Source organism: Lissotriton helveticus, chromosome 10 (genome assembly GCF_964261635.1).
Source record: "Lissotriton helveticus chromosome 10, aLisHel1.1, whole genome shotgun sequence".
Lineage (NCBI taxonomy): Eukaryota > Metazoa > Chordata > Amphibia > Caudata > Salamandridae > Lissotriton > Lissotriton helveticus.
In genome coordinates, this window is record NC_136071.1 from 26,670,155 (window position 1) to 26,689,898 (window position 19,744).

Consider the following 19,744-nt stretch of genomic DNA (forward strand, 5'->3'; position numbering starts at 1 on the left):
CCCCACCCCATATTTGAGTTGGGAGGGTCCTGTGAGCTCATTCTTGTCACCCTCCCAGAAGCAGATCATGCTGCCAGTGCCTTTGATCTCGGTCCCCTTGCTTACCATCAACAAGGTCTTAATGAAAAGTTGACAAATAAGTTGTTCAGGACTTTTTGGTGACCTGCTCTTTCAACCGACCACTAGGAAGATACTCCTTGGATATTATTTCAAGAGGTGAGAGCTCGGCAGGTAGGAGTATCCATCAGCTCTTTACCGACCCACTCTTCCCTGTTCTTAGGAACAACCCTAGCCCTTTTGATTGTACCCTGTAGAGCTCGCTGTTGCATTTTGGCTTGGTTCGCACTATAGAAATGCTACATAAATTATTTGTTTCAAATTTTGCCCTGGTACACTGCATAGATTTGTCGATCTTGGTAGCCTGGTCTTCCGCTCTATGGATGATTGGGTTGGGAGGAAGGATAATAAACTAATGGCATGACAGGGTGGCACTTACAAGGCTCTGGTGATGTCATGTCCAGGGTACCGGGCATCTCTGCAGAGCGAAGCACCAGCTATTTCAGCTTGTCTGGATCAGTCCGGTGCCTGGAGGAGATTAGATGCAAGGAATCTGCAGACAGATTATCCACCAGAAAGAATTTGTTTGCCCTGCATTAATTAGCAGTAGGAACACCTGTTTTTGAGAGAAGCTAATAAGTAGGAATCTTAACTCCTTCAGTGAAGTGGCCCTAAAACGGGCGTGTCTCAGAACCCGCAGGAGACTGGCGCCAAAGCAGTTATGCAGCACAGCCCATGCATTGACCTTAAGTTAATGGTCTGTCCACTCGTGGCAGTGAAGTAGGCATGCAAGTTTTTTTTTTTCTGACATTACTGAATAATGTTAATATCACACTATTACATATGTGAAAGTGAGGGGTGCCTTGGGGGTGTAGTGAGAATTCCACATGGCAATTAATGCTTGTTGCTGACAATGTTCGACTGGTTTTTCGAGGAATCGCTCTGGGCACATGTCCAAGTAGTTTTCAGATGTGACCTCTGACTCTCCTAAATGGGAAGCAAGATGTGCCATGTTACAAGACCTGTTCGGTGTGTGTTCTGTCCCAGACACTTGTTCGCAGTAGCTGGAAAAATTACTTATTACACTTTACATTTAGATACCCATACAGCATTCCCAGGGGATGCACTGTAGATGGGTAGCTACAAGACACTTCATTACAATTTTCCACTAATCCTTATTCTCAAGCAAGTGATTTAAAAGTTCTTCATTTAGAATAGCTGATGCTCCCACATTCCCACCGGCTGCTGAGGAGGTGGGGGCGGCCTATGGACTGGTAAGGACCAATGACCATGGCAGCGTGGCTCGTGAAATAAATCTACTGACGCCAACACTGTCGCTTTGAGAAACCTCCCACTTCTTGGACCCTACACTAGATGCAGAAATATGATCAGCATGTGAAAGTTTACCTAGTGAAGTTGACGAACAATTGGGACAGGTAACTTATCCATCTTGGTGATCGTATAGTGAGGTATTTCAGGCATGTGCATTGATGGAACGACATCCATGCTAGACTACTACTGTGTTCTTTATCACGATCCTTCATTCTTTTCAGGTTTTTTCCTGTTTCTCCTTGTGTCCTACTGTATCTGATGTGGTTCTTAAAGTGTTACACGTGATTGTACGAGACACCAAGCGCAAACTCCATCGCAAGCGCTGCCAAAGTTGTAACCTGTTCTTGTTTGAACTCTTTCCTCAGGGAGCCCATTTAAAGTACCAGTTACTGATGTCGTGGACGTTTCTAAAGTGAAATGTAATGGCCCGGGACTGAGCCCTGGAGTTGTACGTGCAAACATTCCGCAGTCGTTCAGTGTGGATACAAGCAAGGCTGGCGTAGCACCACTGCAGGTTAAAGTGCAAGGACCAAAAGGTAAAAAACTGGATTTTTACCTATGCAGAAGGTTAACTTGATCAGTTTACTTCCTATTTTGTTTTAATGCAGTTCTTCAGTTTGAGGGTTTGTGGATTTGACACTGGGTTGGTACCAACTCGCTATGCTCTTCATGCTGCTACTGGTTAACATGTCACCTTTGGCGTCTCCTATTGACATATTAAACTGGGAACTGAGTTGTCAAAGCATTTTTATCTTTCACTATGGCATCTTAACTTTTTACTGCTAGTCTCCTGTATTAAAAACTACCTTAATGTTGCTCTGAAATCTTCTTGAAATGTAACTGTTTCTGCTGGTCTAGGTGTGGTTGAACCTGTTGAGGTTGTTGATTCTGTGGATGGTGTACAGACGGTTAACTATGTACCAACCCGGGAAGGTCCTTACAGCATATCGGTGCTCTATGGAGATGAAGAAGTCCCTCGCAGGTAATGTCCTCGGTGGTAGGCTTATCTAGAGATGGGCGACTAGAAGGGTCGCAAGTAATTGTTGGGAGAGGGTGGGGCTGCAGCCATACTTCGTGAAACAATTTTTATCTCTAAATATGCTGCCACTTATTTTCTGCAGCCCGTTCAAGGTGAAGGTGCTCCCAACACATGATGCCAGCAAGGTGAAGGCCAGTGGCCCAGGATTGAACACAACCGGAGTGCCCGCCAGTATGCCTGTGGAATTCACCATTGATGCCAAGGATGCAGGCGAGGGACTCCTTGCAGTACAAATTACTGTAAGTGGAGTGAGTGCACATGGGTGGTATGTTGGGATGAGAAGGGGGGGGGGTATAAAACCACGGATCGACTGGTCCTGAATGTCACTCTTGAGGAATGCATGTTTTCAGTGGCTCTAAGATCTACCTAAATTGACCAGTGATTTGAGACTATCAATTTGCTGTGTTTAGACCGCTGCCATGGCTGACTGTTTCTGGCTGTTTGCAATCTCATTTTGTAGCAGAACTGCAGGCAGAGCAATTCTGTGCCCAAATTCCCCATGCTGCTTGTAATTCACCAATTGTAATGTACTTTTGTCTTGACTGAGTGTTGTGCACTTATGGCTTACAAAGGCTTGGCAGTTCGGTCTGGACTGTTCCCATGAGGCACAGGGTCAAGATTGATTTGCATATGGCCATATCTGAACTGGAGTGGCTTGGCGAGCAAAATAACGATGAATTAAACCCAGATCTGTGACTGGGGTGAATGTTTTGCCAGTGTGCAACATTCCGTCCATCATCTTGTGTGTTTTGCTGTGCACTTATGAATCTTTTTGATTCTTAAGTGTGTCCATGTAGGAAGCTGGCCTGGTTGTATATACTATACCAAAGTAAGGCATAGTGTGAAGAGTCCAGTGGATCCCCAAAGGCTTAGAGGTTAAAGCAGATCCACTGGACTCTATGCACACTAACTTACTTTGGTATGGTATATACAGAGCCAGCTTCCTACATTGGTGGCAACAGTGGGATGCCTGGACACAGTCGGTTGGGCCACCCAAGGCAGTGGGGCCTCTGGTGCAGGGCTGTCTTTTGGCGTCTGGTTTCCTGACCAGCTCCTGGTTGAGGGGGGGAACCCTCCAGATTGAGGCTGCATGTGTTGGCTGGATCACCAGGGTGCCATGGCGTTGGACCACTCTAACTCGAGCCGTGGGCGTCTGGTGTAGATTTGTGGATCCAGTTGAAACAAGTCTACTGATGAGCAAATCTGATGCTCACAGGAGACAAAGTCTTGTTAGGGCTAGGAGGGCAGGTCTTCTGGGTTCTGGGAGGCTGCTGGCTGCAGGACACTGATTCCGCTTGAGCAGGTAGAGGTCGGGACAGGCTGGGGCCAAGTCAGTTGATGTCCTCTTACTTTAGCATGGCTCTTTTGTCATTCTTTCTTGTCTAAGGATGCAAGGTTCGGGGTTGCCACTAAGTACTAGTTTTAGGGGAGTTTCAGGTAGGTACAGGTTGAGATCAATGGGTCCCTTCCTTGGGATGGGTGCACCCCCTATTATGTCACCCGCCATTGGGAGGGGCTCATAAGCCTCACTATGGTTGGCTGGGTCCCCCCCATCTTCAGGATGGCAGGGACTGAGCAGTGCCTCCCCTCCCTCACCTGAGTGGCAGGTTTGGCAAAGGTGGGAACACCTCTCCTATCTTGGTTTTCCAGCCAATTCTCCCATCCAAAGTGGGGGTCAGAACCAGTGGGGGGGCCAGTTGCTGGGAGCAGCAAATAGCTTGTTCTGCTTACAAAGGCGGCACGCCTCTGAAGCTTCCCCTTCGAGGACCCTACCCATCCTGGGGAAGTAGGCTTGGCATCTTTGCCCAGGATGTGCTTTGTTTCCAGACACTGAGAGCGGGAGGCTCTTGACCCCAGGGGTTCAGAAACATGTCTGCGGGTGGCAGTTGGCGAGCAGTCAACCAGGACACTAGTGAGTCAGTTTATCAGAAGGCATCTCTAAGATGCCCTCTGGGTGCATTTTGCATTAAATCCCACACTGGCATCAGTTGGGTTTAATGTGCTGAGAAGTTTGGGACCAAACTTCCCAGGTTTTGGTAAAGCCATTATGGTGCTGTGGAGTTCGTAATAACAAACTCCCAGATCATATACTCTTAATGGTATTACTGCACTTACAATGTCTATGAATTGGCTTGGACACTAGGGGTACAGGGCTCATGCACCTGTACCCTCACCACTAGTATGGTCCACCCAGCTAGAGGGGTGGCGGACCTGTGCCAGGGCAGTGGGTTGTAGGCATGGCACACAGGGATGATTGCCATGTAGACTCTTCACTTTGTTCTGCACCACAACAGGCAGCCTGCAAAGGCAGTATGTGGGTGTTAAGGTACAGGGCCTCCAAGGGTGGCACAATATGTGCTGCAGCCCTCAGAGGCCTTCCCTGGTCAGTGCCCTTGTTACCTATGGCACCTGTTGCAAGGGATTTACATGTGGCTAGAGTTGCCAATTTAGTTTAACAGTACAGTTTTACGGAAAGAACATAGGCTCTGGATACCTGGTTGGCAGGAACCCATGGCACACTCAAAGAACATAATCGGGCAAAAAGGGGCTCTTTCCTACAATCCACGTTTGCAGCTCGAACCACTTCTGGATTTTAGAGGTTAGCATGCTGTGAGTCCTATCCAGCCTGTGAAAGGGTTTGTACATGGCAGCAGTTTTTGTAGACGAGCTGCCTTGAGCAAATTGAGAAAATGGCATAGCTTTTATTTGCTCAACCTCTATAAATGGGGGAATATTTTCAAAAACGTTTAGTCTACCAAGATGCACTGTATATTTTATATAGGGATTGTATTTACAGGACTTTGCAATAAAGTGTAATTAAACCCAAAGCGCCCCCCCCCCCAACCTCCTCCCCCTCACCTCCCTCCAAAGACCCCCACATTGATCTCCCAGGCAAGTTGACTATAGCATTAGTTTGCATCAATGTAGGTGCTTTAAAATGTAGTGACCTAGAGTTTAATGATCTGCATGCCCTTCCCTGCCTGGAGGTGAATTTGGGCAAACACCAGAGCAGGGCATGTCTTCCACCCACTAGTTGAGAAGCTTTGATCCTCCATTAGTCGTCTTTGTGTGTTAATCGAAGCAGGGCATTGTAAAGGGCCAAACTGCAGAACTTGCCTGTCTCTCAGCAGAAGTGTTCATGTTGCTACACAGCTCTCTTCTTCCACACAACCATCTAACATTGCTGTTTCAGTAAAACTGTCCAGCGCAATGAGGTTCTAGGAAGATCTGATCATCAAATGTTAACAAACCACGCCTTTTTTACTAAACATTCTGAATAATAAACCTCGTAATTTCGAGGGAAAAAAAGGCTCAAATTCATGGACTTTTTTTAGAGAATGCTTCAAAAAATATGCCAGGTTTGTGTTCTGAAGCCTGTTTTACCTCTGCATTTATGGTGATGCTAATCCTGTGTAACGCAATCCCCTAACTCCCTCCCCATCCCACGCCCGCCAAGTCGTAGACCTGGTGCTCCACTCTGGCAAAAAGGTAAACTGTTGCATTTATAGAAAGCCCTTAATAGTTTGAAAGGTTACCAGTAGGCTCAGTTTTCTCTATGGCTAAATCTGGGGTATTCTAACCACTGCAAACTACACAGATGCATTTTCTGTTGAAGGCTTGGAGTATTGCATTTTCTTCCCACTAGCTGCTACTCCATTGGTTACTTTTCACTTCACCCCAGCTATATCGCCTCTCTTCGTGCCTCTGCCCATCCTTGAAGTCTAGCAGAACAAGCCTGCCTTGCAGGGTGCTGTAAATGCCCCTGTGCCACTTCTAGCATCACTCCTGTAGCCCTGTAGACATAAGTGCATAAGACAGTTGTCTAATGTAGGGTCAGGAAAATTGATTCATTTTAGAATTTCACGATACTAGAGAAGATAACTTTTGATAAAGTTGAACTATTGTGGGCACGCTGATATGGCATGATGCTAAACCCAGACTTTGATGCAACATCTACTCGTTTCAGGATCCTGAAGGGAAACCCAAGAAGGCCACCATCCGAGACAACCAGGATGGCACGTATACTGTGTCTTATGTGCCGGACATGACTGGCCGCTACACCATTCTTATAAAGTACGGCGGGGATGAGATACCCTACTCGCCGTACCGCATCCGCGCTGTACCCACTGGCGATGCCAGCAAGTGCACAGTCACTGGTAAGTGCAATCCTGCAAATCTCACTTGTTTGTCTTGTTTCTATTTTATGTTCAGAATCCAAGCACTCACACTTGGCTTTTGTGATGTACACATCTTGGTTCGCTGCACACTTAAATAACTCGTTGTTTATTTTCTTTGCCAAGTTTTGAATTTTTTTTGTGCACTTTTTTTTCTTCCCACCGTTAATGTCTGTGTCTCACTTGATCTTTCCTTGCTCTTTCACCTTTCACCTCAGTGTCAATTGGAGGTCACGGGCTAGGTAAGCCGCCTTGCTGGTGCCAACTTTAATGTTTTGTTTTAAACCTAGAAAATGTGTACTTTAAAAAGTTCACAGCAGTTTGACTGGTTTTCATTGGTTTAATGACCTTGAGTGAGTGGGCGCTCAGAAAGTTGAAGGACCCAACCCAAATTGTGCAACATAAGACGAGACTTTTATTTGCAAATTATAATAATGCTGTAGACTGATTCCGGACTCCTCCAGGCTGTTCATTGGAACTTTGTCCCTGTAGGATGTAGCTCATGAAAGGGGCGCTAGAACCTGAACTGCTGTGAACTTTTCAAGTAGAACCTGCAAGGAAGGTTGCCACACCCATGGAACAGTGCAGTTTGCAGCACATTCAGTGCCTTCAGAGTGCACGGTATGTGAAATACCTTTTTAAATTGAGCCTTGGTGTCTGGGAAGTCCCTCAGCAATGATGGGGTTTGGGGGTGTTTTCCCCCCTTTTTGCACCCAATGAGCTTAGTGTCTATGGCTTCCTGCATGTGATGTGTGGTTGCCATTCTAAGTTTTGTGCCTGTGACACAAAGCAGTGACTCACTGTCCCTAAGGTTAGTACATGCATGCTCAGTGGCATGCAGAATGTATTCAGAAACCAACACCAGTTCAAAGTATGGGCTGATTGGGTTTAAAAATGCCTCTGAACATGAGGGTTTGCCTCAAACTTATATGAATCTCTACACTGCAGTCTGAGCCTGTTCTCTTGAATCAGTGTGGCAACCTAACTTGTCCCCTTTTGTGACTTTCTGTACAGGGGAGGGGCGAAGAGCTGTGGTGCTGGCATGCAATGTCTTTGTGGAGGTGGGCTGGGTTGTTTTGGCAATGCTGACCTGCTGTTCTAATTGCATGTGATCTGGAGCTTGGGGAATCTTGAGACTGGTTTCTCAGTGGTGTCCAGGAGCGCTAACGACTGGAAAATAAACTTGCTTTGTGAAGGTGCAATGGCTGCCTGAGTTTAGGTGGAAGTGAATGTCCTAATTGTACAAGCTCCCTCGAATCCCTTAAACAACCCTTCCTCCATGCACAATCCAAATTTCAAGTGGTCTTTCTGCTCTTTCCTACACTAAATATTTTCAGTACATATTTATGGTCTTTCAGGCAAGACCTCTTCTTTGTACTGTACATAAGTTGGCATTTGTTTGGGGATTGGCTTTGGTCTCAAGCTAAATATGCTGTAGATAAACCTCCTCCTGGGCAGGCGGTGTTTGCAGATTCAGGATCTTTGTTTACCCTTCCCCATTGATTTTTGCATGCCTTCTGTACTTGTGGAAAGCCTGCTTGCTTCAAGTGGTCACTGTGGTGAGTTATGCAGGTAGTAGTTGGTTAGTGGATTTTTCAGTGACCCTTTTGCCTATTTTTTTATTTACGAACCCATAAAGTAGGTCTTCGGTCCCAAAGTTTGAGGTTTCCCATTGGAAGGAACTTTGTAAAGCTAAACGGAAATGGTGCTTTCCTTTTTCATGTGTTTACCAGGTGGCCGACATTGTGCACGTAGAATGCCTAAAGTTGAGATCTGTTTCTTTGCCTAAAGAAGCTTCTATAGTATAAGGAGCCGCTGTGAGAACAGATGGCACCACTTCGAATGGTCTACTTGTCCTCTTGTTAGTTCTCATTCTGTGCACGAGCCACTATCAATGAATGCTAACAGTTGTCACATATGTCTAAGTTTGTGAAATAGTGAATTAACATAATTCGACAAATTTCAATATCAGGCAGCCTGGCATCTTCTGTTTTTAACTTGCACGCCTTACTCAGATATGTCAGATTCAGTGCATCAACAAACATGCTACCAGTGGTACTTGCTCTGATATGTAGGCTCCGTTTCTACCCACGCTGCCGTCTTTGCTGCCTTGTGCATGTCTTACTTCATTCTTCCAGCTCTGATCGATTTTAACATAAGCTGCTGCTTTCTTTTGCATCACTCTGTAACTGTTGCAACTTTGCCTGTATGTTGTAGAGTAAATCGCATAATTTATTCTGGAAGTTTTCCAACCTTTCCCTTTCTGCACTGGTCATTTCAACAAGCGGTTCTCCCCACGGACTGTCCTGCTTCAGCACAGTTGTTCATTTTACATTATGTTGTAGGGGAGACATGCATAGAGACTTATTTATAAAGTTTTATATAGCACGAACTTTGATTGTAGGATGGATGTGAAAAAAATCTGTAGAAGCAGGTGTTTAGTTTTTGACCTGGTTGTATAGAAAAGAGTGGATTTAGCCACAGTTAAAGGCTTATTAGTGGTTCACATTTACACAAGGCTCCTGCCAAGCCTGAGTGAGACCTTTGCGCTTTAACTTGAGGTGCCTCAGATGTTTGCTTCTACTACAGAAGCTGGTGCCCAGTTTGAGTTGAAAGTCTAAAAGGTGTTTGGGTGTGGTGGAGGGCTAGCAACGTGGTGGAGTGAACAGAAGATTTGGAACGAATGATGGATGTTCTTCATGGAAGTGATGGTAACTGGGACAAATGGGGGAGAAACCATGAGAGCATTTAATATACAGAGTTTTGTACTGTGCTGACACGTCACCTTGGTTGCATCCAATGGTTGGAATTTAAGTGTACATACAATCTTATGAACCATGTGGAATTTAGTAGACCAGATGACCTGGTGCCTACCCTACATTCTGTTTCCTAAATGAAGGCTGAGCTGTTTGTTTTCTATGTACTGGATCCTTCAACAACTTGTTGTTTCTTGGCTGATATTCCTAGTAAAGATGTTGCACATAGCAGGACTTTGCATCAGATAGACCTTGCGGTCGATCATGCCTCTAAGAGTGTTGGCTAATGTAGAATTGGCAGACCAGTACGGTTCACTTCACTAGGCACTCTGATCCAGATTTCTGATTGAGGTCTTTTTCTGCTTTTAATTGTTGGCATTGGGTGAGCTATCTTTGAGAACACCATTCTCCTTTCAAAGCCATGAGGGTGTGCCGAGCAACAGGGCCTTTGATTAGAGGGATAGTTGTGCATTCAAGTGATATTCAGACTGTTAAGTGTGCCTTTCTGTTGCTCTTCCCCGCTTCTCTTTTTGCCAATGTTAACAGGGGCTGGTATCGGACCAACTATCCAGATTGGGGAACAGACCGTGATTACTGTGGACGCGAAGGCAGCTGGCAAGGGTAAAGTCACTTGCACTGTGTGCACCCCTGATGGCACCGAGGTTGATGTGGATGTTGTGGAGAACGAGGATGGCACATTCGACATCTTCTACACCGCCCCTCAGCCAGGAAAATACGTCATCTGTGTGCGGTTTGGAGGAGAGCATATTCCGAACAGTCCCTTCCAAGTTACTGTAAGTTTTGCTTGTGGGGAAATGGGTGTATGCAATATCTGTGTGGGGGGAGAGGGCTTTGTAACCAGGGGTCTGGCCTGTAATTCGCACCAGTTTATAGGTCGCTATGGTGATTTAGAGATGCCAGATCATTGTAGGTAGACATTGGAGACAAATGGACACATACTTGTTGCATTGACTTTTTGCAGGGTGCTGTGGGTGTAGAACCTGCGCACATTTGTTGGCACAGAGGAGAAAGAAGTAACCGAAAGGCAGGTCACACTGCTTTATAAAATGCTAACCTGTTTCTCTCTAACCCTACTAAATGAGACAGCCATGTTTTACTGGTATGACTTTACTTGGACTGATATCCTTTGCTCCCCAAATGTGTTGGTGCTGGGTACCTTAGGTTAGAAGGTAACCAAGACTCAAATCTACAGACCTCAATTTGGGACTTGGGGAAAGGAGCTGATCTCTGCCTCTGGGAAGAGCACCGTCTTCTCCCTGGTTTCAAGCAATGCCAAGCTTGGGTGGTTTGCTCTTTATTGCGGGTTATTGGCAAGGTTGTTCCTTTCCTCATTTCATCGTGACACGTTTAGACTTGGTTTCTCCAGTGTTCTAATTTGTGCTTGCCCCCCTCCTCACAGGCCCTGGACGGAGAGCAAATGATGCCCCAGCAGATGGTGCAGCAGAAGCTAGCCCCCTCTTACGCATACCCGCCCGGCATGCAGCAACCCTGGGTACCCTCCATTTTGAACCAACAGTAATTGTATCTCTTGTCTCAGTGGAAATCCATCCTGGTGCATTCTGGGGGGGTGCAGGAAAGCCATGGAGTTCAGTGCAGGGTTACTGCCATGCCAGTCATCCAATACACCACATCTGCCTTTGTCACCTTCACTCGATTAAGCCTCTCTGCACCTATACCTTTGCTTCAGTTTACACCAGATCACCCTACAAGTGGCTGCAGCTTGCCTCCGCATAAAATTAATAGGAAGGGGTGTTTAGTTGGGAGCTAAAGTGGCTATTCAAACAAGTGCAGCATGTGTACAGGCAGCGGCACATGAAGCTATTGGTTAAGGTTATAATTGCATGTTCAGCCTGAGATCCTTTCTGCAGCTACCTGTAGGAATGCCATTGTGATGCATGCACTGCTTAGTGCACCTTGCTTGCTGTTCCTTACTTTCCTGTAGTCCACCAGCAACATAGAACCCAAGGCAAGAACTCCCCACTCCAGCTGAGAATGCACCAGGGTCGGCATATTCCTGGATATTCATCGATTCATCCTTTTTCCTTCTCTCGATGAAATTCCACTGGGGTGCTGGGTGTCGGGTTCATCTCTCGTCCCTCCATTCTCCTGAGCGATCTTGAAGACTTCCTTCATCCCCATCATGTTTATTCATTCACATCCTCATTCTGTATCCTCCTACGTGAACGGTCACCGGAATCTCAATGTCTCTTGTCTTCTAAATATTATCACTGGGTGGGCCATCCTGTGTAATGTCTTGTTTTTCATGTGGTCTTGTGTTTATCTTTTTACGGTTGTTTGTTATTTTGTAATCCTTTTGTGTTAACGTTTTGAATGCCAAATGTATGACCATGTGTAGATTTGCCGTGACCCAGATAAATTGCATTGATCGACATGTCGGCTCAAGCAATAACTAGTTGTTGAGGAGTTGGGTTGGGGGGCAGGGTGGTTCACATGGATGCTGACACTTCAGATTGTTGGTCTTTATGGTGCTGTTAAACCAGTAGGACTTGTGATCTCGGCTACTGAAGATGCACCTGCAACTTCTCTTTGGGTGCCTTTGGTTGGTGACTGAAGTCGGCTGGCATGCCTTAGGTTGATGTAATTCCCCCATTTGTCCCCACTAGTTGGGCGTTGGGAGAAAGGATGGTTCAGTTTCCAAGAGGCAGATTGCTCTTCATCTCTGGAGAGATTTTCAGATATCTGAACTGGTCACCTGTGATGGAACAAACCAAGATTACCCAAAAGCTGCCTGACCTGTGTTCCAGTGCCGGAATCTAGTGTTTCTACACTGCTAGCAGTTTCCGATCACTTTTGAGCTTGGTTTGCAGCATGTATATGGTGACGGTGTACAGCATTGGCCTTTGAACCAAAGAAATTGTGTTGCCCCTCAAAGTCAATGTTTGTGTCTTCGTGGCTCACAATCAGTAAGGGTAATTTCTTGCTTTCGAAGTGTTGAATCAATAAGACAGTCCTCTTTGGAATAGCTAGGTAAGACCTAACCGGTGACTAAGGGCCTACATGAAGCAAAACCGGTCTGTGTACAGTGTCATTTGGGCTCCAGGTTGGGATATGTAGTGTTCTTGTTTTTTTTTGTAGCATTTTTCCCTAGTATCCTCCGACCCTTCCCTCCCACCACCCCTTTCCTTATTCCCATTCCTAAACCTAATCTCTTCCTTTTTTGGAAACCATCCTCTAAATATCTGGCTGCATCTCTTTACTTTGTGTAGGCTACAGACCGCCCAATGATGGGAGTAAATGGACTGGATGTGTCTGGCCTGAGGCCTTTTGACCTGGTCATCCCCTTCACAATCAAGAAAGGAGAGATCACAGGTATGTTTGCATTAGAGCAGCCGAGAAGGGCGAACAGACTGGCAGGGTGGGTAGCATGTCAATGTGTATACGTGTAATGTGGTCAGCCACACTAGACTCTCAAATCTCCTTTGAACCCTTTGCTGCTGGGCCACCCTCCCCCACCCCACCCCCTCCCTTGAATGCTGGGCTCTATTTTCTATTTGGTGGACTTTAGGTTATTTGATTTCAAAAGATTTTATTAGGAAAAATTTTATATATACAGTACAGATATACAGTACAGATATAGTGAAGGCAATACTGGTGACATAGTACGCCGTTGGGGTTACAGTAGGCGTATCATTGACATGAATGGTCACATGTACAGAAGTAGATGGGTAATCACGGTCTTTGCGTGTGCTGCCATTGGTGGTCTTATGTATTACCCTTGAAGGAAGAAAACAAAAGTGGGAAAGGAGAGAGAGGATATTCCTCAACTTAAAAAAAAAAAAAAAAAAAAAGTTTCCACATAAGATATCCTCGCCAAATATGCATGTTCCCCCTCAACATCCTGGCGATTGCAAAGGTACCCATGGCTTGTGGACTCTCCTGAAGGGAACCAAAAAATAGCCCAAATATAGCTACCCTTTATGTTTTTTGCACAAAAAAATGGAAACGGATGCTTTTTTGCGCAGCACTTTTGTCCCCCTAAAAATGGCATCAACTGAAGCTTTTTTTTTTTATTAGGCCACCAGCTTTCAGAAACCAGCCCAGTTGTTTCCTAAATGTTTTTGTCTAGTTTTTGCATTTTTCCATGAGGTAGTAAATTTGTCCTTGTTTTTGTGGTTTCAACCTACTTCCAGTTTGTGGTGGAAAATGTCAAACCTATGGGTGATACCAGACAACGAGATGTGTATATGTGTATATATATATATATATATATATATATATATATATATATATATATATATATATATATAGACCATTCTGGCTTCCGCACCGGGCTTTTTGTATAGATTCCTCAAGGTTTTCCTTAAACAATTGCATTAATAAATGAGAATTAGTAGGGAAAAACCTTTATTTGTGACCACATTTTCTTCTGTAAATTGTCACGATGGCAGATGTACTAAAGCAATAGTTATGTGCGACGGACCCTTATGGTCACAGCGATATTGCGTTTTTTAGGGTTTCCCAAAAATACGATAACCAAAGCCTGAAATTGAGCTGTACCTTGAAATTATTTTTCATTGTGTACCGACTATACAGCAATTCATATAGTAAAATACAAAAATTGAAAAATTGGTTGAAAGGAAACATCAGTATTTCTGAAATGTACAAAAGATAGAGTTTAGGAACAGTGTTTTGTGTACCTCTTAATTTGGAGTTACTCTAACTATAGTGATTTAGTTTATTTAGCAAAATGTTTTCTTTCACACACTGGCTTACATGTGGAAACCACAAATGCAGATACATCTAATTGGTAATAACAAGTGTTGCACTATTCTGTGTTGACCCAAGTTGGATTAAAAGATGTACCCTCCTTTTGTGGATGGGCCTAGCACCTGCGACACAATGCTCCAAAACGCGACCTGGAGACCTCATATTTCATCCAGCAGAATCCATGCTTTTTTATTTTTTGTTAGTGTGGATATCTGCGTATCTTGGGTGCTAGCTCAGCCGTCACCCAGGTAAACCTACGATACTGAGACCTTTCTGAAAGCTAGACGCCCGGTGGTGTCCAGGGTTGTTACTTGTGTGGTTCTCGGTTTTCTTACCCAGATGCCTTGCAAACGTCAAACAAAACACATTTTGTCACATTTCTTGGAGGTAAACTTCTGCAACCTTGCGGTAGCCACATTCCATACCACCCAGTTTGCCCCATGCCTCCGGATACAGATAGTACCCCATGTGTGGGTTAGAGTTTCTCCATCAATAGTAAAGGCCCAAAAGGTAGCAGGTGATGGAAGCAAATAAATTTCCTATATAAAATGATCTGCTCTGGCAATTTGGGTAGGTGTTACAGGTCTGGGCTCGGCACCCACCCAGGGAAACATTAAGAACAGACATTTCTGAAAACTAGATGCCTAAGAGTCCAGGGTAGTGTGCCTTGCATGGATCCCATGAAGTTTTCATACCCTCAATGCCCTACAAACCTCAAACTTTGCCTAAAATCTCAAATTTTCCATGCATTTCTTTAATAAACTTTCAGAATCCACAGCAGACACTCACAATTTTTATTACCAGCAATTCCCCCATTTGTCTCTAAAAATGCTACCCTTCTTGAGTGGCTGGGCCTAGTTTTGCAACGGGTATGGATCAAACCAGGGTATGAGACCCCTCGTGAGGACGTCCGAGGGGTTCAACTATCCTGTACATAAAATGAAACCTAAAACAAGCCTCAAGCACTGGCCTGCAAAATGTGAAGTCTGGCCTTGAAGTAGTAAATTAAATCTAAATCAAGTGGCAACAGGATTGGGCTGGTTTGAGGAATTTAAAATGGATGAATGTTTTGCAGTGGTATCTGAAGAACATAGTCTGAGTCTTCAGTCCATTATTTTGTAGTTGAATCTTTTTTAGAATTGTATGCAGTGTATTATTCTACTTTCTAATGGTTTGAGCTCGGGACAGTTACTTTCCTCTTTCTTCTGGGATGTCAACCAGAGGCTGAGCCATGTCCACCCTCCCGGTCTTTGAACAGGAGTCCACAGTGCCTCCGTATTTGGCTACCATCTTCCGATTCTTTTTTTTTTTTCTTTCTGCTCTTTGGTCCAGAAGCGCCATTGAGGGCTCGGGTCACCATGTATCTGAAGAGGCAGTGCAGCATGTAAATGAGATCTGAAGCGAAGATTGATCCTGTCAATCAGCGAGTTGCACAGAATTCGTGGAGAGTGCCAAAGCAAGAGATCTCTGGAGAATAGCTAAGGAGAGAGAGATTTCACATTGATCTTCCACTGCAGGGGATAGTCTAATATTTAGTTGAGGGCAGGTGGCTGTCACTGGATCGGATCTGGGGTCTTCAGTCAGGAGTAATGGACCACACCCTCTTTAGGTCTGACCATACTGTGACCATGCGTTGCCACAAATACTCGGGTGATGTTTATGCCATAAAGAATCAGTGGGTACTGCATGGCTTGTGAGGCCTTTCTGATACATGGCAAGTAGTCAGACAACATAGGCCTGTGCCCCGTGATCCAGATGTTCTTGCAAAGCACCCTACTATGGAAAGTCTCATTGTACAGGCCTCGACCAGTAAGGTAATCGGGATTTATTTATTTACATATACATATACTTTTTATTGATTCTTAAAACCAAATCAACAGTACAAGGTTACAAGCAGGTAGGGGCAGATATGAATAATCTAACTGTCTTGATACATAAATCCCCCTCTACCATGCAGTCTGTTTTCTCCTTAGTCCCAATAAACAATCCGATCTAAAAGAAAGTGTGTCCACCCCAGAAGGAACATGCCTCTCAAACGTTGGCATGCTTCTTTGCACAGCCTCTCCACTTAAATCTAATTTTCAACATTACAACAGAAGTTAATACCTTTCCTCCAGGTAGCCAGCAGAGGCGGATGTTGTGATCAGCAGAGTAGTCTCAATTAGCTACAATATTTAAAAAAAATTATGAATCCCACGATAGAGAATCGCAAATCTGCTTTTGACAAGCAGATGTTTTCTTCTGCCAGCTTAGCACTGCCAGCCCAAAAGGCAGTCTGTTAGGCTACTATGCACATACATTATGAAAGATGGCCTGCGACTTCTTGCTGCTGTTCCTGGAAAGTCTGGGGCTGGCCTGGCTCAAACTATCCATAATGGATAGTATGCAAACGAAGTCGTTTGCAGTCTTAGACACTATGGATAGTTTCGCCAAAGCGATTGGTACGATTGTCTTGGTCTGCAGACTTTTCTGAATGAATAAACTGGGTTTTCTGGAGATGTGCAAACATTGCTGATGGAAATGTTCTTTCATTGGTCTCTGTTCTTCTGAGAGAAGGCAGGCTCTGCACTAGAGTAGCTTAAATATTGTAGGGCTGCGGTCCTTGGGTCTTAACTCCTGCAAAACAATGCCCCATCAGTTTGCAGTTTCCTCTAGGCAAGCCCCATGCTGTAGCCCCAAAATTTGCAACCTTTCCTTCAAGGCTTAGGACACTGCCCAAGATCTATAGTGGTGGCAAACGAGCACAATTTGTCCTGCAGCAGACAGTTCTCCCTTTCTCACCTGTAGCTGTCCGTGGTGACAGATCACCGCTTTTGAGCTGGGCTCCGCTCGGGAAGGTGGAAGTCAGAGGGCTCAAATGTGGAGCCAGAATGCCGCTGGAGACCAAACTTCAAGGGCATTAGTTTGGCCTTGAAGGCTTTCCTGCCGTCTATCAGTGGAGCAGTCTTCTCCTGGCAGATCAAGAATGGCACCTGCACCCAGAGGCAGTGCTGGGTGTATATGATAAGTGGGGAAAACCTTGGCTAGGTCAGTTCACCACCATGGCAGACCATGGCAGAAATTTTACAGATTTGGAGTTTGAGAGAGCACTAGTTGTGAGACTCATTCTGCTGGAATAGAACAAGGGACTCAGTAAAACTCCTTGCCACCACTTTTCCTGTCCTCCTTTTTTAAGATCTAGAATGACCGGGCCCAAGCCATACTAATTGCCCTAGACTGATTCAGAACTGTGTGGTACCAGACCTGAGCATGGGAGGAGCTCCTGTCGCTGCAACAGGGCCCTGTCCTTCATCCAGACCTTCATAACTTGCACCTCGTGTGGCGATTGAGCGGCAGTTGAATGCCCAACTTGCTGTCTGAGGTGGTGAATGTCATTCTTGTTGCCAGATGACATTCCATGTAATCCAGCTGGCTCGGCCAAGTTTGTGATGTGGTGCCTGGGACACTGACCCCTTAATAGCAAAGGTGTTACATGCTCTTGTTTGCTCTGGGCTTAACCCGTCAAGGCCTTACAGGGGGCACTGAAAGGTTTTGTCATACCTTTTGGACATTCTGCGTTTGAAGGACCAACCCTTCTTTTGGATAATCAGTGTTGTGGAATTTTAAGTTTGGCACACCTGCTCCCTTCCAAACGGTTTGATGCCTGAGTGGACCTTAACTTGGTCTTACCAATGGTAACTTTAAGCATTTTGCATGTCCTGCTCCACTCGGGGAAGCTGTTATGAACCAGCTCTCCTCCTGTATGAATTGTTGTACACAGATGCCAGTTAAGACCAGTTTAGTGAAGATCTCAAAGCAGTTATTGTGATGGGCAACATACTGTAGTAGACAAGGAGTAAGTTGTGAAAGTGGGGGGAGAGGTGAGCTGGTGTATATTGATACAAGTAGATTCACAGCAGCACTTGTTTGAGTGGGCATTTCACGTGAGCTTGTCATATTTTGTCTTTCAGCCTGTTTAGGTTATGGTTGGAATATTGTATTCCATTGGTATTGCATCTGCTAGTTCCTAGTTTGATTTAAAGATGTTTGTGGCTGTTCTACACAGGTGAAGTCCGCATGCCTTCTGGGAAGGTGGCCAAACCAGATATTACCGATAACAAGGATGGCACGGTGACTGTTCGCTACGCCCCTGTTGAAGCCGGGCTGCACGAGATGGACATAAAGTACGACAGTATGCACATTCCAGGTATGTGCGAAGGGTTTTCTCTTCTAAGAACATCTTACTTTGATAGCAGTTTTTGGGAGGAAGGGTGCTTTTCCTAAAACTTCTCCCTCATCACTGAGCATCTTTGACGGACAGTACTGGAGCAATGGCTGAAGATAAATGCACGTATGCAGGCAGCTGGGTTAGAGTACTACCCTTTTCAGTCCTTGAATGATTCTGGACTTCTTATGGTGCCCATCTGTCTACTTACAGGAAGCCCCCTGCAGTTCTATGTGGACTACATGAACAGTGGTCATGTGACGGCATATGGTCCTGGGTTGATCCACGGCACTGTGAATAAGCCGGCCATCTTCACTGTGAACACAAAGGATGCTGCAGAAGGTGAGTTATCTGACCCTTTTTGCGTCGTAGGACACAGGTTAGTGTCTTCAGATTCTGCCTGCCAGCTCTAGACCGGTATCTCACTTACTGTGTTTTCATGTTAAATGCCAAACTAGCCCTTGCATGTTCTGGGTGTGGGGCACATTTTAGGAAGCGTGTAACATGGGATAGAAGTATGAGGTCAGTCCTGGCTGTTGGACCAGAGATTTATGGCGTGTCGTCATCACACCCCATTTTCTTTTTACTCTAACAGTGTTTTTGTATTCCCTCAGGTGGATTGTCACTGGCTATAGAAGGGCCCTCCAAAGCAGACATTGGTTGCACTGATAACCAGGATGGTACCTGCACAGTGTCCTACCTCCCAATGCTGCCTGGTGACTACAACATCATAGTCAAATACAACGAGAAGCATATTCCAGGCAGCCCCTTTGTTGCCAAGATCACTGGTAAGTGCTCCTCCTGCTCCTTTGTTGTATTCAGTTTTACCACAGACTGATGGAGAAATGTAGTAGTCCAGGGAAAACCAGCAATGGTCAGACTTTTGTTACATTTTTGGTGTTACTCCCCAAAATTTCCTGGACAGATGTTTGGTTCTCCAGTATTAGGGGTGTCTTTCATAGATTCACATGCCTGAATCATTCCCCGTCGTCGGAGTAGGAGTCCCACAGTATATAAAAAAGCAATAAAATGCCATAAAATATATAGCAGAAAAAACTTCCATACTCGTGACTATCCAAGTCATTATGTGTTAGTCCAAACTGCAGCCAATCAGGCGACAGCACCCACCAGAATGTTCTCCCCAGAGGCTCAGGCTCTCAGATTTTCTACCGCACGTCGTGTGAAGGGAGTCTCCCTGAGCTCTGCTCAGTTTTTTCTTCTACATCATTGTTTCTTCAAGTTTTTTTTCAAATGTCTACTTCTAAATCCCTGTTCAGGGCCTGTGATTCTTGTGGGAAGCCAAGACTTTTCAAGGAAGATCCCCACAAGAAATGTCTATATTGCCTTTATCCTGACCATAAGGTCAAGGAGTGCAAGATCTGCCGGACCTTCCCCCCTAAAACCATCAAGGATAGAGAAGGACGACTGCTAT

At 45.2% G+C, this 19,744-nt stretch overlaps 1 protein-coding gene across 9 annotated transcripts in view; it reads left to right on the plus strand.

Annotated features, from left to right (window-relative positions):
- The window catches only part of FLNA (filamin A), a 539,816-nt gene that overhangs the window by 477,884 nt on the left and 42,188 nt on the right, over window positions 1-19,744 (plus strand). For 4 of the 9 annotated variants that reach the window (XM_078664611.1, XM_078664615.1, XM_078664610.1 and 1 more), the window contains 11 exons: window positions 1,755-1,925; window positions 2,248-2,371; window positions 2,511-2,667; window positions 6,396-6,585; window positions 6,822-6,845; window positions 9,906-10,153; window positions 10,780-10,872; window positions 12,608-12,710; window positions 18,154-18,294; window positions 18,526-18,654; window positions 18,927-19,100. In XM_078664611.1, coding sequence (XP_078520737.1) covers window positions 1,755-1,925; window positions 2,248-2,371; window positions 2,511-2,667; window positions 6,396-6,585; window positions 6,822-6,845; window positions 9,906-10,153; window positions 10,780-10,872; window positions 12,608-12,710; window positions 18,154-18,294; window positions 18,526-18,654; window positions 18,927-19,100 — 1,554 coding nt within the window. The remainder of the gene's footprint in view (window positions 1-1,754; window positions 1,926-2,247; window positions 2,372-2,510; window positions 2,668-6,395; window positions 6,586-6,821; window positions 6,846-9,905; window positions 10,154-10,779; window positions 10,873-12,607; window positions 12,711-18,153; window positions 18,295-18,525; window positions 18,655-18,926; window positions 19,101-19,744) is intronic. The other 5 variants (XM_078664617.1, XM_078664612.1, XM_078664618.1 and 2 more) reach the window with 3 other exon arrangements.